An 18,615-nucleotide genomic window follows, 5' to 3' on the forward strand; every position below is an offset into this window, starting at 1 on the left:
ATTCTCTGTTACAAATCCTCCTCCTCCTGGATCAGGCAGTTGGTGTCTTGTTGGACCTTGAAAAACATGAGTGCATTTTTTTCAGACCCTCCCTTGGCGAGAGACATTAGTTCTGGCGCTGTCCAACGACCAACGGTTCACAGGAAGAAAAGAAGCCAGGCAGTCAATTCCTTGAGCTGGGGATAACATTCCCACTTAATCTGAGCAGATGAATCCCATCTTCTAAATGTGCACATGAAGAGGATGTGAACAGGGGGACATTCTTCAGCAGAAACATTCAAATCAACCAAGACTTCTGCAGCCAAGCTTATTCCTTTGAATACTCCAGCTAGATCTGCTTACTGATACAGCTAAGGAAAAATTCAAATTTGGGTCTTCATTCGAATATGACTTTTAATTTCAAAATTAAACTATAAAATAGTTAATAGGGAATAGTGTGACATTTTGGGAAATGCACAGATTTGCTATCTTGCTGAGAGTTAAGTAGATTGACATACCACTCTCATCGCTGTCTATTCAATATAAGGCTACAGCCAGCAGCCAGCTAGCTTAGCTTAGCATAAAGAATGTAAATAGGGGGAAAAGCTAGCTCTGTCTGAAGTTAATATACTCCACCTACCAGCACCTCTAAAGCTCACAAGTTCTTGTTCTTACACTACATTTTATGTTTAGATTAAACAAATGAGATATAATAAGAGAGCTTTAGATGTGCTGGTTGGCAGATTTTGTACAGAGCCAGGCTAGCTGTTTCCCCCTGTTCCAGTATTATTGCTAAGCTAAGGTAACCAGCTGTTGGCTGGAGTTTCATATTTAATCTTCTAATCAAACTCTCTGTAAGAAAGCAAATTATATTTATTTCATTTAATATGATGAAGACTAACAGCCATGATAGCAGCTCTGTGATGTGAAGATCAGCTTTGTTTTAAGCTATACGCTAATATCAGCATGCTAACATGCTCATAATACCAACATGCAGATGTTAAGCAGGGATAATGTTTACTATGTTTAAGATATAAGTTTAGTGTGTCAGCAAGCTAACATTTGCTAGTTAAAGTACAGCTGAGGTTGATGGGAATGTAATTAGATTTGCAGGTATTTGGTCATAAACCAAAGTACTGGACAATTAATTTGAAGATGGCACTGGCTATATAAAAGTCAGCAAATCACAAAAGTTATTACAATTCATCCTGAAGGAAAACATAATTGCGTGGCAATCATTTCCATAATTGTTGTTCAGGAGATCACCAAAGTCAGTAGGATACATCCTCTGGACACAGTGAATGCCTATACAAAATGTCACCGCAATGCATCTAATAGTTGTTTAGATATTTCAGTCTGGACCAAAGTAGTGGACTGACCAACCAACCAACAGACATTCCTAAAACCATGCTGCTAGCGTGGCTAAAAAAGAATTGAGGCAATCCTTCACAGCCCACTGCACCTTATTCCTTGCCAAAAGTGAATGTACTAGCAGCTCTTTCACACCTCACTCACAACACACACACATACAGTAGATACGGCTGCCAAACCCTGACTCCTGACCCCGCAGCAACCCTGTGAGTGACCAACCCCTGGGGAGCAAGCAGCTGCCCTACGCTCCAGTCTGATCGCACTACAGGCTCAGGCAGCACAGATGTAGAGACAAGAAGTGGGTTAGTCTGCCAAAAGAAAAAAACTGCCTCCCTCCGTTTGCTTCACAGCCACAGAATAATGTATCAGGGAGAAACAGCAACAGCTGAGGTTGCCTTTCCCGCTCTTTTTTTTTAAACCAAAGCAGTCAGCGCTGACAGATCTACCAAGAAAACATACAGACGGTTTTATCAACTGCATGACAAAGACATCCACATGATTTGGAATAATGTTACTCATCTTAACATGAGTCCAAAGATATCACTCAGTGATAAAAAGGCCCTTTCAAGTACAAAATATGCAAGTGTAAGAAGTAATGCTGCTTTCTTTTTATTGAAGTCATCCACCGAGATTATTTTGAAATAACACTGAATAACACTGTTTCCATTTATAACTTGTCTGGCTCTGGGGTTTGTGCAGCAGACAAATGGCAAAATATCTGGATTATCTAATTTTAGCTCAGACAGATTGATTTAAGGGTACATGACCCATGTAAAGTCAGAGTTATTAGCTAAATACTTTAGCAGAATCCGTTGTGCTTGCGTCAAAAGTATGGGCAGACGGGTGAAAGCACTCCACAATTATAAACTCTAATGTCCGTAATGTGGCAGAAAGTTTTTCTCCTGCTGCATCAGAGTTGGATCTGTGTGAGGGCTTTCTATCCTGTGTCAGCCTTTCCACTAATATTTCAAAGCTTTAACTACAGGTCAGCTGTGGAACAGACGTCTTCTGCACAATATCGCCTTTCATTCTGTCGTCAGACAGCTGGATAGATTTCAATACTGAAGACATATGAAAATGTCTAAAAGCAACTTCACATTGTATTTATTGTGAGAATAAATATTGAGTGATATTGACCCTTGTTACCTTTATAACAAGCATCTTTTCAGAGCATCTTGAGTTGTTTAGATTATTATTATTCAGTTCTTCCCTGAGGGATTTGATTAGTGGTGCACATTGGGTGTCACTCAGAGTTGGAAGACTTAACAGTGAGAGCAATAGGACCAAGACTGAGGCTTATCTAGGAATCAGTAGGGGGTCGTCCACACTGCCTCTGCCCTGCAAATTGTACTAGGTGATCAAATGAGGTGTTTTAGGAAATTACTAGTCTTACTAAGAGTCTTTTCATTAAGTTAAAGTACATATTCATGACCTACTTTTAAAAATTTACTTTAAAAAAGCATATTATATCATATTGATTTCAATCAAAGTAATCATTAAGAATAAAAACATGCTCGTTCTTCTCTGGTTTCAGCTTCTCAAATTGAAGCATTTCTTGATTTTCTCCATTTCATATCATTGTAAATTAAATATCGTCTGGTTTTGTTAGTTGGATAAAACAATACATCTGAAGATGTCACTTTGTGTTCTGGGAAATTGTGATGGACTTTGTTCACTACTTTCTGACATTTCATATATTAAAATAATAATATAATAATAATAATCGTGAAAATATTCAGCACATTCATCTAAAATGAGATTAATTACAAGTTCCAGTCCTATTCTTAAAACAAACATCTAACCAGAGTTAGATTGCATTGTCACAGCTGTTTAAAATACAATCAGACCTTTAAGGACAAAGTCAAGCAATCTGGCTTCTGACAGCAGATTGATGAGCATGCTCTCTCTTAAAACTGTGAATTCACTTTTGCCCTGAAGGATATATTTAATGTGATGTGTTCCTTCAGCAGTTTTCCACACACCATTTATGTTCCTAAAGGCCTCTGGAGCTTTGTGGTTAGAACTCTTTTAGCTACTAATACATCCCCAGTCTGTACTGAACTACAACCACAGCACAGGAGATTATAGAGATCAGTTAGCAGCAACTGGTGACACTCGGTCCACAAAGCTAAATCTACTGTGTATAATAGGACAGGATGAGGTAGATTGAGACAGAGGTTTCTGTTAAGTCAGTTTCAGCATCCAGTGAATTTTGAAGCAGCCATGTGTTGCTCCCCTCCTGAACTTCCTGCTGACAGCACAGTTCTTGGAAGCTGAACTGGAATGCAGCTGAGAAAAAGAGACAATGAATGGGAACGCGGCCAGCGAGTCCTGCGTGACCTTGAGTTGTGGTGGGTCAGCAGTGAAGTCATTCTGGAAATCCCATAAACAACAACTCCCACTTTGATATCAACACAGAAAGGAACAACAATCCTGCTTTCACTCTTTAATGGATAAAACATCCGTGCTGGTGTGATGCAACGGTCTGTAACAACACGACTAAATATCACATTCAAATAAGGTATGTTTACTGTATTTTCACCATCTTGCCGTGTTATTAAGCTATGATTATCTAATTGGCAAAAGGACAGCTAAGGCTGATGGGAATGTCATTAGTTTTGGTGGTGGTGAAAAAATATCTCAATATTACAATTCATCCTCTGGGGAACATTTATATCTGGTGTGTTTTTCAGCTGTCAAGACATTTCAGTAAAAACCTAAAATGTCAACCCAGTGTTTCCTACATATAGACTTTCTTGGACAGGTCCCCCAGCTGCCCAGGTATACTTGGTGGCCCATTTTAGCATTTTGCAGAGAAACACTTAGAGAGCAGGGAGACAGTCTTTAATATTGTCTTCAATTAGGCTTTTTGACAAACCAGCTGGGTGTAATAGCCATTCATAATACAATGCCAGTTCCATCCATCCCCCCATCAGCTATGGTGAAGAGGTGTGGGCTCGCACAATTAGGCCACCACAGCCCATGGGGAAATGGCACTTCAGACAGGGAGCCAACAAACACGGTCATCTAGTGGAACTGTGACCCGTTCAGCACAACAACAGTAGCATTTACACTACTCCTCTGTAAAGAACGAGTGTGGTCTGCCAGTGCTTCCTGTGCATCATTACAAGGGAAACAGACTTGAATGGGACAGTCTCAGATTTTGTGTTTATTATTACATAGGATGCAAGAGGATGTGTTGGACGTCACAACAGTATTGTAAGAGTGGGTGGGGAGAGGGACGCTGTTGATCAGCGGGGGCAAACAGGAGAAAGGCTGACAGGCCAGAGAAAGGTCAGGATATGAGAGGTCTCGGCTAGCAGCGCAGGTTTATATCATCTCAGGGTGGTCCGAGATGACGGCAACACACAAAAATGTCAATGAAGATATTCGGGATGAGGGAGACATAAGAAGAAACACACAGATCCAGAAGAGGCCAGGTCTGTGAGAACCGGCCTGGACAATGTTCCATTGAAGGGGGAAAACAATAAAGCCTACAGACGTCGTGCTTCTCGCAGGCTTTTTCTGGGCAGAACACCAGGCTGCCTGAGTAAAAAACCAGCACAGTAAGCCAGTCCTACAGTGTAACACCCTGACATTTTGGTGAAATAGCTGAATTCCCTCTGTGAAAATCCCTACACAGGCGTGATGTGTCCAGCGGTGGTGGGGCTGAGCTGGGAGTCTTCCCGGCATTTTTGTGGGCTAAACATGCAGCTTGGCTTGCACTAGAAAGGCATACCAGACGTGTGAAGCATTCTGCTCTTTCCTGTCTGTAAGCTTGAGAGATGGTGCTGGCAGAAACAACAGCTCAAACAACAGCTCAAACAACAGGCAGCTTCCACATGAATTATGGTGATATCCCTTTCATTCTGAACAGGCTTGAAAACATGAAAACTTTAACTGGAAGTCGGCTGTTTTACATTTGATCCAAAAATTAAACAACTGCTCTGGAGACACAGTCGAAACAGCAGATTCATGGTTTCCATTAGCATGTGGAGCTGGTGCTTGTTCATGCATCATGTGAACGTCACAGTGTCCGTTCAGCTGACTGTCAAAGACAACAGGAGAGGTGATTGATCTTCTGGGTTTCCCCCAGGTGTTTCCTCTGGTCTGAAGTCAGACTCCCCCTATGACGTCACTCTTTGGCTCTCTTCCATGACCTGCAACCCCTTTCCATCAATACATGGACCTGAATGTTGATGTGACTCCTGTGTCAACCAGCAGAGAGGTAACCCAGACCCTGACGCTATCAGCAAGGAAGCACAACAAGGAGACAAAGCATGGGTGGATACTTGTATAACAAGGATCCCAAAGCCTGCTGTTTGTGTTTCTCAACCTGAGATGGGAGCATTAAATATGGATAGAAGTTAAGAAGACAATAACATTCTTTGCCAAATGTCCTTAGCAAAACCCATAAAGTGTGTGAGAAAAATCCTACAGGATAAGAGCAGAAAAATCAACACTGACACAATGCTAAACACAATGACAGTGGAGTGAAGTGAAGCATGGGATAGCTGCCCGTGCTCAGTTAACAATGCTGAAACATGGCACTAAAAATGACTCTCTGGAGAATTATAGCTACAGCAGTTCTGCCAGACTCGGAGCGAGGAAAGAAAAGAGCAGAATTATACAGCTCTGTGAGAAAAAATGAAGGCCAGTCACAGCTCATTGATCTCATCAGCAAACCACACTCTCCAGGGAGAACCACAACAAACACCAACAACAGTGAGAAAACAATTAAAAATGTGTAAAGTGGAATGCAAAATTCAGGCTGATCTGTGCGTTTAATAAATGCAGACAAGGACCAAAGAATATAATCCAAACTGGGATGGCAACTAACCATTATTTCCATTCATCAATGAATCTGCTGATTACTTTTTTGTAAATAGATGAATAGTTTTAATAATTTCATCCAGAGTAAAGGTGACGTCTTTAGATGTCTTGTTTTGTCCGACCAACAGTCCAAAATCCAAAGAAATGACTTAAAACAGAGAAAAGCAGAAAATACTCACATTTGAGAAGTTAGTGAAAGCAAACAGCTGACATTTTCGCTTAAATGTGGCTCAAGTTACTCAAATGATTAAAGTTTGAGAATAAATACTTAAAATGAGGGATGTAACTTTATTTATCGCTCAATCAATAAATGTCAGGAAAAAAATAACAAGTAACAATTTCCCAGTGCCCAAGCCGACGTATGTAATGTAAACTTACATCCTGGGTCTTATTTGCATACTTTACATACATAACAATTGCTTGTTTTATCCCAAAACCAAAAATATTTTTTTCTTTATTGATTAATCTGACTTAATAGTTTGGTCTGTAAAACATCAGGCAACAGTAGAAAATACCCATCACAATCCCATCACAAAAGGTGACACCATTAAATGTCTTGATTTTCCTCATCAACAGTCTAAAAAAAACAAAATATAAAATTTGTAATTAATTATTAGAAGAGTTGGTTATACAATGTTCTTTTGATCAATTTTCAAATAATTGTTGCAGCTGTCCCTAAAATTACTAATTTACAATCATATATAAAACAGAGAAACCTGAAAATCCACACATTTGAGAACCTGGAACCAGCAACCAAACTGTTATCAATAATTTCTTTGTCTATAATCTAATTTCAGCACTTCTAAAAATACTTCTTTATTCCACTTATTAAACATGTTTCTTCACTTTTACAGCATTTTTTAAATGGGTGGAATAAAGAAATGTCTAAGTAAATAATCTTCTTGTGTGCAGTCATTTAAGTTTTATTAACGTTGGAAGGGCTGCTTAGGGGCGTTAAAGGGATTTATGTTGTGACTCAAGGCTGGGTGTCATAACGGGGGGAGTCAGCAACTTCCTCTCACACATCGTCTCCCCGGGGTTTTGCCCTTTACTCTGAACCTGCTTTTAATATTTGAGCGGACTGACGCATTTCCTGGCCTGTCCCTAGACCCGGTTCTTGCCCAGCCACGACCAGATCCTGCCCCCGCACACAGAGGAAAGCAGGGAGGATGGAAAAGGAGAAGAGATGGGGAGAGTGTGAAGCAGGGAGTGAAAGGGATGAAACAAATCAAAAACAGATGCTTGTACACGTGTGATTCAGCATCTCAAAACTGAGCAGAGACGGAGCTAAGTGCCTGTGGAGCCCAATGACTTCTCCCTTAATCTCCTCTTCACACATTCAGGGTAACGGCTTCGTATCTGTATTCCCCAAGTGACGACTAACACACAGCTGTATGGTTGGAATCCCCACTTCTATCAATAACGTTATCCCATTTCCTGACCAATGGGGTGAAAAACATGTAGCATGGTCTGATGTTGACACACCTGGAAACTTTCCCCCTGAGATCATGGCTTCTCAAGCAGCCTGGCCATCAGGGGAGAAGTTCCAGACATTAACATTGAAATCTCTTAGTCATAACTCTCTTTTCAGCCTCTCTATTGTCCTTCCAAACACAGATATGTGCAAAGTTTATTTTATTTATCAAGAATGTAGTGGTTCAGACCAAATACAAGTCATTGTGTCTTCTGTCTGTGAGTCTGCTGACAAATGACGCAAAGCCAAGACCAAAGAGCCAAGTCCAGTCACTGTCTCGCTTAGGGGACAGTTCCTCACATGCTGCCTTTGACTGGAGAGCAAATTATCTCCTCCGGCACAGTCTAAAAACACAGTTGAGGGTTGGGCCACAAGATAGGACGGAGGCAGAAATTGGGTATTTTCCAATTAGTGTTCTATCTTGAATGTAAAAAGGCGGTCGCTGAATTAGTGTCCAGGCTAAACACACTGCCCTCCTAATGAGAAATCCTGACACAGATTTATTTGACTTGTCACTTGAACAAAACTGTGCTGTTTTAACCAAAACAGACAATTTACGAAATGTACAGATGTTAGCTGCAGCTTGCTCTCAACGATCACAATGACCATTTGTGTTTTCCCGTGTGTTCACGTTCAGCTCAGCCTCTGACTGATCTCAAAATTCACCAAAACCCCTGGTTATTTCCATCCAGTCTTTCTACTTCTTCCTAATTAAGTAGGTTTATGAAGCAGATTCATAAAACCCCAGGATAAGTGCAAAGTGTTTGCTAGCATAGCGTAGCATGAAGGCTGGAAACAGAGCGAAATAGCTGACCTGCCTCTGTCCAAAAGTAACAAAAATCTACCCAGCAGCACCTCTAAAGCTTGGTCATTACACATTATATCTTGTTGGGTTCATTTGTACAAAAACTGTAAAAGTGTGTAAACAACTATTATATGTAATAGACTATTTCTTGGCTTGACCAGTGGAGACTCCAAGAATGCTAAATAAAATAGTTTGATAAAATAATTTGGCAAACTGTAAAATAGCGAATATCAATTTTTCACTCCAGGTTTTGTACAAATGAAACAAATGCTTAGTTAATAAGTTTTAGAGGTGCTGGTAGAGGGCTTTGGTTACCTTTGGATAGTGCCAGACTGGCTGTTTCCCCGGTTAATAATCTTTATGCTAAGCTAAGCAGCTGTAGCTTCATATTTAATGCACAAATGTAAGAGGCGATCAGTCTTCTTATCTAACTCTCCATCAGAAAGCAAAAATCGTATTTCCCACATCACGTTAACTATTCAGTTAACGTGATGTGAAAGCAACAAAAAAAAGAGAGAAATCAGAGTAGCGAGGAAAAGAACTTCACTACTGTCCTGTTGTATTATGCTAGCCTTTTCTGCAGTACATCTGACAGCTCTACTTTACAGTATGGATAATCCACCAGAAACATTAGTCAGACTATTTATATTGAGTCAGAATTATAGTTCACAAGGCATAACCGGCAGCCCTCCATGGAGTCACGTTGCAGCTGAGGCTTAACTCCGTCCGTGCAGTGTCCGAAAGTGTTGGAGGTGCACAGATGATACTAATCCAAATACAAGGGATTCCAGCAACCTGTTGTTAGCTATGCTCTGATATACAAATTTTCCACATTTCTCTCATGTTTCTAGATTTTTCTGTCTGTGCCACCCCAGGTACAAAACACATGATCAGGCCTGTCTCTGAACAAATTGGAGCCCTTCTCTCACATATCAAGGGAAAAGTGGATTTGCCCTTCTAAACCGTATGAGACATCTGATATCTACAGCCATACAGAATTGAGATCAGATGTTCGGCCCCCATTAACATAATCCAATCTGCTAGGGAAAACAAATGCAGAGTTATGAGCACGATTTTGTTCACCCACACTGTGAAGTAAAACCAAAGGCTGGGATTATTGGCATTAAAAATCTGCTCAGCGTGTTCCAGTGTGAGTGTGATACTGCACTCGCTGGCCCAGCTCTTGTTTTTTGACTCCCCTGCCTCGCATTAGTCATTGCTGGTCTCATTCGCCATGGGTTGTGATAGGAATACTAATGTCAATTTACTACAACTCATCCATCATTTAGGGCTCAGGATGTTGCCATAGTGCTGATTCAATGTCTGCGGTACAGCATGCGCAACCGGTGGCAACACCGGATGGCTCATTTGAAAGAGAAACAAGAAGGAGTGAGCAAAGTAGCGGCCATGAGTGCTGGCTATTAGATTTCATTGCACTTAATAAACTGTTCACACTCTTGCCGGTTGTGTGCTGACCGATCAAGGTCTTTTTCATCTCTCAGGATGTCCGACAGAAGCAGATTAGCATTAGTGTTCAGCATGTAGCACCCTGCTTTTCATGGCTTTTTGTGTCAGCACTGTGTGAAATGTCTTGCTATTCATTCAAATAAAAGAGAGGGACAGCCAGGGCTCACGCAGCGAGTCCCGTCCTTCATCACAAAAGGCTCAGGGATGACATCATCTCTGTATCCTAAAGCTTTTCACCAGGGATTAATCTCCATTTACATAAATCATCAATTAACTTCCTGGATAGAACATATAAATAGACCTAGTATAATACCTTAGGCAGAACTGTATAAAATAATTAAAATGTTCTGTGACCTCATTCAGGAGAGCATGTTCTGCCATTTCAAGATATATAATTGTAAAAATTATAACATGTTGCTTTTTTGACATTCAAAAAGGTAGTATTGACTGGTCATTCTTAATGTGTTGGATACACTAGGCTGAATTGATTGTTTTCCTAGTTATAGGAGTGATGGTGTCCACCACATAAAGTGGTGGAGGGTAAATATAATGCACTATAGTCAATATAGCGCACTATATTTACCCTCCGACACTTTATGTGTATGAAATCTGAAAATTATTTATAGTGCCTTCATAAATTCCAACAATTGAACAGAAAAGAAGTGTCCATGGCATGTCATTGGGATCCGTCACCTTATTATACACTGAGCAGGAGGAACTCTGGTCTCAAGCCAATCCAGCTTTGAGGTTCCAACTGGCAAAAGCCCTTCATCTGGTCTCATTTAAAAAGATGAAAGCCTTTACAGCTAATGGTGCCGTGTCTGCTCAGTAGGAGGGCAGCAGCGCTGTGGTAAAAAAAATGATATTGTTCTGTGTATCATTAGATCTGTTTGCAGCCCTTCACATCAGGATGACACCAATTGGATGTTAAGCCTCCAGGTGTGACACCTTGCCGTCCAGGGATTTGAACAGGCGAATGTGGGACAATCCCTGATTAAAACACAAAGACCATCAAACTACACACAAGTGCTTTAATCCCTGTCACTTTCATTACCTGGAGTTCACTGACGCCCTTTAACAGGATGGAGATATTGCCCGCAGGCCAGCGCCACTGAGCTTTCTCGTCATTAAATCAAGTGAAAATTAAAATAGCAGAATAAACTCACATTGATGGGGGGAGAAGGTAGTAGAGCATGAGTTTAATGCATCTAATGCGCAAATCACAAGCAGAGGTCATTCATTTAAAAAAGCAACAGAGCACTTCTTTATCTGTAAATGATGTATGTAAATGATATCAGCTGCAGCTGCATGAGAAGATGGATGTGACGGAGACCAGCTTGATGTCAGTCAACTGTTTTCTTCCCCCAATTAAATAATGGTTGGGTCCCCCACCCTTAACTGGCCAAAGTCACAGTCTTGGGAGGAGCAGTCTTGACAGAACAGAAGGGCCACTGACACAGATTTAAGATGGAAGGAGGTCAGTCTGAAATAGAGCAGAAGCAACAAGACCACGCAGTCAGCAGAAATCCCTTCCAGCTCCACACAGCTGGAGATGCAGATCTTCCAGAAACACAAGAAAACAACCTCCAACTTCCCAAAAAGGGTTTGTTACAGTCACAAACAGCGATGAACCGGATGAGCCTGGAATTCAAAGTGCCTGGAGTCCAAATAATTGGGGCTCACTTTAGATGTTTTCGGTGTGTATTTTGAATTTAATATACATAGTAGTTGTGTGCAGTTCTTTATACATGAGCAAGACCAGACATCAATATCAAGGATCAAGGACCAAGGTAATTTATTTATCATTATACCACACAATGTTGTACAGCGAAATGAAAGTTCCCTTCGTGCTACACACATAGACATAGGTAAATTTAGGTTCATAGGTAAATTTATATTAGACTAGGGTAACGTATAAAATAAAACAATATTGGCCTATACAGTAATTTATATACATTACCTACATACACGCAGACACACATACACCTCGGGAAAAAATCTGCAAGGGATTTTTTGATTTGCCTCTGGGGGAATATAAACAGCAAGACACTCATGACAATATGGTTTTCACCTTCACATAAAAAGCATAAAAAGCAAACATTTGGGAAACAGTGTCCATACACTTTAAGCGCCAAGCATCATCAATGTAAACACAGAGCGTTCTGTCAGAACACAGTGCGCCCGCCTTGTTGTTGCTGTTGATGGAGCAGCATATGAAATCGGGGTGCTCAACTGAAGGGCTCCTCTCGGTACACAACGTGCACTAAATACAAATTCAGCGAATGAAATCCTGCAATACATTACGTCCCCCAATGAAGGAAAGAGATGGTTAGAGAACATCAAAATCCAGAGGCAAAATGAGTCCAGCTCACACCACAATGCACAGGGTGTATAAAGGAGCTCATCTTAATCTAAGCAGTCGGATGTAGATAAACTGTGGAAAAGTGCAGTAACACAGCATTTCATAATGAACGTGGAACACAACAAACCAACATCACTGTGTAAATTTAGGAAAGTCATTGCTTTTATAGAGCTGAGCAATAATTCAGTAGTATTGATCAACTACTGACTTGGTGGAATTGTGTTATGACAATATGAACATCCTCTCTCAGCTGTGAAGATTGGCTGTATTATTTGTCTTATGTGGTAGTAAACTGAGTATTTTTGAACACCTTTGGTTTTAGGAAACTGTGATGGGCATTTTCCACTATTTTGTCATCAGTTTATTAATCTTATCTATTGACTCTTAGTGGAATCATATCATCTTATTTTTTTTAGGACTGGCACTAAAGATTAATTTCATGATTGATTAATGTGCCGATTATTTGTTTTGACAAATCACAATTACCAGGAGTCCAAGGTGACATCTTGAAATTGCTCCTTTTTGTCAACCAACAGTCCAAAGCCAAAAGATATTCAGTTAACAATGATATTAAGCATGTATGTATGTTTTTGTTGGACTAAATACTTGACCAATTTGTTTCACTTCTACTTATTTTAAATAGTTCATATATATATACCGTAGTTTGTCCTCTGCATACAACTTACTAACATAATCTCTTATTATTCACTTACATTTCCACTAAACATGCGTAGCTAATTCATGTCTCACAAAGCGAGACATTACACCAGATGCTCTACAATCCTACCGACCAGGCATCTCCTTGGGTTTGACATAACCCCCCCCATCATCTGACTTTGTGTCACAGTTCCATCCATCCAGTCATTGAGACGCTGGAGACGCACTAGCAGTGAGCACAACAGGTCATTGGCCTCGGATTCCCTGTCTGTCGAGGCTCCCTGCTCTGCTCAGTGACTCAATGACAAACCCATCACCATGAAGCGGGCCTCGCCTCAGCTCTCTGCCCCCAGGAGTTCACATGGGAAGGGAGGAAGGATCATCTGGGCTCTCTTCCCCGGGGGCCATTCACATGCAGAGAAAGAAAGAGTCTGTCTCTCAGCGGAAGTAAGAAGCTCGCTGAACAATAGACATATTCTGCATAAAAGACTGTTAGGCCACATGAACAGATCAGCAAGGATGCTGAAAGTCCCGCCAAACAGCAAAGAGCGCGTTAATCAAATATCTTCTAAAGCTCAGCATAAATAGTAGAGGCATTCACAGAGGTTCAGGGACTGTAATCACAAAACATCCTGAAGGCTAAAAGCAGCTGTAAGTGGCCAAGTTAGGCGAAACTCATAAATATAAGAAGAGTGTGAGTCTTAATTTTAGGTTGAACAAGTTTTTGGTCTAAGAGAAATTCACAAAGCCTTTTAACACTAAAAGTAGTCTGAGAGAAATGATATCCAGATGCCTCCTGAATCACTACGACCTGCTCATGGTCAGTAATACGCTGCAGGTAATGCACTTTGTTGTAGAAAAACGATATATACACAACCATAATGAAGCTGTAAAAGCATATTTTGATGGACGGCCAAATATGCTAACCGATCAGTTCACCAACAAATCAAAACAATCCAATAACACCAGAGGCGACGGTTTGTGCGGCTCTCCACGACTTGGACACTGGGAACATACAGCTCAAAGCTTCTCAGATGTCAGAATTCTTCATCAAACCAGACCAACCAAAAATGTACTCTCGCAGCTTCTCAGAGCCCATTTTTCGACAGCTCATTATGTGTAATTAAATGAACACCAACAATAGCAATAAAGAAATAAATAGCCATAAAGCTTGATTCTATAACAATTCTATAGCAACTTCATCACTAGCACGGTGAGATGTCAGTCACTTTCATCAAGCTTCTAGCATATAAAAGTACAACCAGGTGGCTGAGAAATAAAGGTCAGACAATGGCTTCACAGATACGTTTAAAAGTGCTCAAAGTTATCCATTTATTCCAGCTTATTTAAAAGTTTATACTTCAGTGAACCACAACATAAGGTAGCCTACTTGTTGCTACATGAGTGAGGTCCATTTACATTATCCTCCATCAGTATGTGAGTGTGACCTCAAATTAACGTGTCAGTGGGGAGAAAACAGCTCAAACGTTGCGTGTTGCCAATGTTGTGCTGGAGCAAACACAAACACAGGAGTTCCTGCGGCCGTGTAATCATCACAGACCACTTTCCCAAAACAGATGTGGAGAGCATCACTGGCTGGAATTGCACATCTGTCCAACTCGGAGTATCCATAGAGACTAAACACCAAATACATACAGTTTGTTCAAGAGATCTCCGAGCCCTGAACCGTACTGGTGATTCATCATGTTGTAACGTGCTTAACAACAGTAACAGTAGATTTAAATCAGAGAAGAAGAACCTAATTGTCTACTATGTCCTCTTTATGGTCCAAGGTTGAGCAAACAAGTAGAGAAGGCTGGGACATGTGAGTGATAAATGCACTGAACTGATTTCTTGCATGATTTTACACATGCGGGAACCAGACTGTCATGCCAATCCTAATAGTGGTAAGCCTTGATTTTCCTGTATTCTGAGCATGTTGCTTCCTTCCAGTCATCCACCTCCAGCAGTGTTACATAACACTACACAGAGCTGCATTTAGCTCCACAAAGGAGGCATTTTAATGCTCTCTGAAAACACTGTTACAGATTTCAGTGGCTACAAGAACATGCATTTATTTAATCTCTTCTAGAGCGTTCTCTTCTAGTCATTTAAACATACTGGGTAGCGGATAAAAGACTCAACATAAACTGGGGGAAAAGCTCGCAATGACTGAACATAAGGCGTATAGGAGTGGGTGTTTGTTCCCCTCAAGCCACTGTGAAACATCTGCACAAGTATACAGAGGAGGCATATTTTCAATCCACATTCACAGCTCCAGTCAGATAAGAGACAACTCTTTCCACCCATTCATGAAAAAAAAAAAAGTAAACAGTGAGGCGTTGTAGAGCTCTAAATAATGAGGTAGGTGACTCTGTAGCATGCAGTTTGTCTTGCTGTAACCTCGCTGCTTAGCATATGAAACAACAAGAAGGAGAAGGTTAGTGCAAATACCCTTCACTCAGCGCTTCCTGAGATGTGCTGTTCTCCAGCCCAGATGGCAGTCATTAAGATGCTGCTGCTAAGTCTGGAAGTCTTTGATTTGGGAGAAGAGATTTTATCTCAGGGAGCACACACAAGTGCAGTGTTGGAAAGTAACTAAGTATATTTACTCAAATATTTTTTTAAGTACTTTCTTCTTTTTGTGGTACTTACTTGGGTATTTCTATTTTACACTACTTCAGAGGTAAATATTGAACTTTTTACTCTACAACAGCTATAATTACCTTTCAAGATTAAGATTTTATATGAAAGACATATGATATGTTTATAACATACAATGCATTGTTAAAGATTAAACCAGGCTCGTGACTCCTTACAGTACAACAAATACAGTAAAACTCCTTTCAACAGTGTCTAGTTGGAGCTACTGGTCTTGTTTCAAATGTCTATGAGTGGTTAGCAGTTCCACCAAAGAGTGATTTCCTCTGTAAACTTCTCCCATGGTTTAATTTTAATAACTGTTCAAGGCCCAAAAATATAGAATTATCCAATATTTTTTTTAGAAACAGCAAAGATTAGAGAAATGTCCAAAATATGAATACAAATGTGTGCAGTAGAATTTTCTTCTTTCCTATCTCATTAATCATGCACGACCCCTCAGATTTATCTTGTGACCTTTTGAAGGGGCACAACCTTCTACCTAATCTACTTAACTGTATATAGAGTTTTTAAAACTACACCTTGCTGCTAACACATTGATGCATCAGTGTTAACAATGTGATAATGTCATATATAATAATATGTCAGTCCCAGACTCCCTCTGGACTCACTAATTTTTGCAGACTTTGTACGCATTCCTTTTTGTCTTTGTTTTAGGCTATGATGTCTTCCAACACAAACTTAGCTATGAGTCTGACTTCTCATTTTGTCAGCTTAAGAAAGAGTAAAGCTGCCAGCAACCCAAAATACACGAATAATGGCACCGGCGCCTCTAGAAATGTGCAAATGTTTACTGATAATCAGTCAAAATATTATCATAGAACAGTTCAAAGTTGTAGAAAAATATTGTTTCACTTGTTTAATACAGTCTATCTACATTTATGTGTATTTATAAAATAACGTTATGTTACATAAAGGAAACATGCACCAAGCATGCTTTATTAAAGTAAAGGATCGTCCACCACTGCACACGTGTAAAAGATCCCCCCTTGACTCCATGGGAGCAGAAGACCAGGTTTAGATGTGGGTGTAGAAAATTCCTGCCTTATTTATGTAACCTTTGGTGCATGGCGGTCAGGGGCTTTGGCACAGGCTGTGTGGGGAAACCTTCAGTTTCCTCTGATTCCAGTGATTAGAGACACTGTTTGAACTAGAGCTGATAGATCGACTATACCAAAAATGAGTAATTGATTCATCATTTAAGTCACTTTTAAGCAAAAATCCCAAACATTCATTGTTCCAGCTTCACAGTTGTGAAGATTTCCTGCTTATCTTTGTCTAATGTGAAAGTAACTGGATGCCCTTGGGTTTTGGAAGGTTGGAAATTATGATTTTTCTCAGATTACTTCAGTACTTCAGGGTTTAACAGGTTAATCAAGGAAACATTCTGCAGGTTAATCAACAATTAAAATAACAATGAAAATCCATTGACTTTCAGTTGAATCATATCGGCTTCTTGTTTTTATGGCTGCAACTTTAGTGCTTTATTCCTGACTACTCAATGAGCCCTTTTGTCTTTATAATGTCAAAACAAAAGAAGACATTTGAAGGCATCATTGTTAGAGGCATTTTTCACATTTTCTGACATTCTACAGACCAGATGATTAATCAATTAATCAATAAAGAAAGAAAAATCATAGTTGCAGCTCTAGTTTAACTGGCTCTTAATGCTTTTGGCTAATTTATAAGGGAAATTAATACAGATTTAAGGGGAATTCCTTTTATAAAGCACTAAAGTGAAGCTTCTCCATTTATCCTTCCATGTTTTTTTTATTACAATGATCTCCTGAACACCATCTTCAGTGTCAAAGGAATGCTGATAAAAAACAGAAAAGTATGGAAGCAAAAAGGGGAAAGCAGTGAAATAATCTGACAAAGTGAATACTTTGATCTCTGCAGCTGCATCTCAGCCCATGTGACAACTCATATGGCTGCATTGCTCATCATCATGCCTACTGTCTTAGACATGACTGACTGGGAGGCTGTGAAATACTCACAAATCTGACTCTAATTGTAATCCTGACACAATTTATCGGATCAAAGTATTAATCCCATTGAGATTTAAGGAGTTAGGCTACAACGTGTCGCAATGTAGTCCAACATGCAATAGACTAGAGAAGACACATGGACACATCGCACTTGCATTAAACGTGTGGAATGAATAATGTGAATTAACCAACACGCAAACACCAGAAATCAGTACAGTCTTGTATGAGAATTGAGGCAGTTTAACGAGCAAAGGATAATACTCAGATCCATGTCCTTACCTGAACCGGGGTGAATCTTTAATACATTCTTCAAAATCCACCGTCATCTTGGGCTGGAGTTTTTAACGCGCTTAAAATACAGATTTCATGTCCCGGGCAGAGTAAAGCAGAGATGTAAGTATCCGATACAGAGATTCTTCCCCTAGTCTTCCACTCATGCAGCAGTCCCGCTCTGAAGCTCCAGAGCTGCCTCAGTCAGTACTGGACCCTGTGTTGCCTTCCAGTACTTCTGCTAGGCTCGGATTTTTAAGCTGCCACGTCTGATGTACGCTTTTTCAGCCTGTGACATATTTAGCTTCTTTTACTGGAAAATGATCAGTGGTGAAAAGTAGGATTTACTCAAGTAGCCTTCTGTACTTAAGTACTTAATAACATCCATTGTTTTGCCACTTGTTACCTCTACATTTGAAATTTGTAGAAAATACAAAATTAAGACTTTACATACATAAAACATTATGAATGTATACGGTGCAATTTTGCAGATTAATCTACCCACGTTTACATTTACTCCACTGCACCACACATTAATGTAGTACTCAGATCTTCTACCTAAGTAAAAGTAGGAATACCACAATGTATACAGTCATGCATTCAACAATTTTACTTACATAAAAGTTCAAAAGTAGACCATCAAAGTATACTTAAAGTACCAAAAGTAAAAATACTCATTATGTAGAATGGCCCATTTTATAATAACGTAAAGGCTATTATATTAGTATATTGTAATTATTGATGCATT

The 18,615-nt window shown here is 40.0% G+C and overlaps 1 protein-coding gene across 1 annotated transcript in view; it reads right to left on the minus strand.

Moving 5' to 3' along the window:
* acap3a (ArfGAP with coiled-coil, ankyrin repeat and PH domains 3a) overlaps positions 1-18,052 on the minus strand; it is a 69,114-nt gene extending 51,062 nt beyond the window's left edge. The window contains 1 exon segment of the mRNA XM_038721905.1: positions 17,877-18,052. Coding sequence (XP_038577833.1) covers positions 17,877-17,923 — 47 coding nt within the window. The 5' untranslated portion in view covers positions 17,924-18,052.
* Positions 18,053-18,615: the final 563 nt, after the last annotated feature.

The sequence above is a fragment of the Micropterus salmoides genome, unplaced genomic scaffold, assembly GCF_014851395.1.
Source record: "Micropterus salmoides isolate LMB-PRFRI ecotype aquatic unplaced genomic scaffold, ASM1485139v1 Ms_hic_scaffold_16, whole genome shotgun sequence".
Classification (NCBI taxonomy): domain Eukaryota; kingdom Metazoa; phylum Chordata; class Actinopteri; order Centrarchiformes; family Centrarchidae; genus Micropterus; species Micropterus salmoides.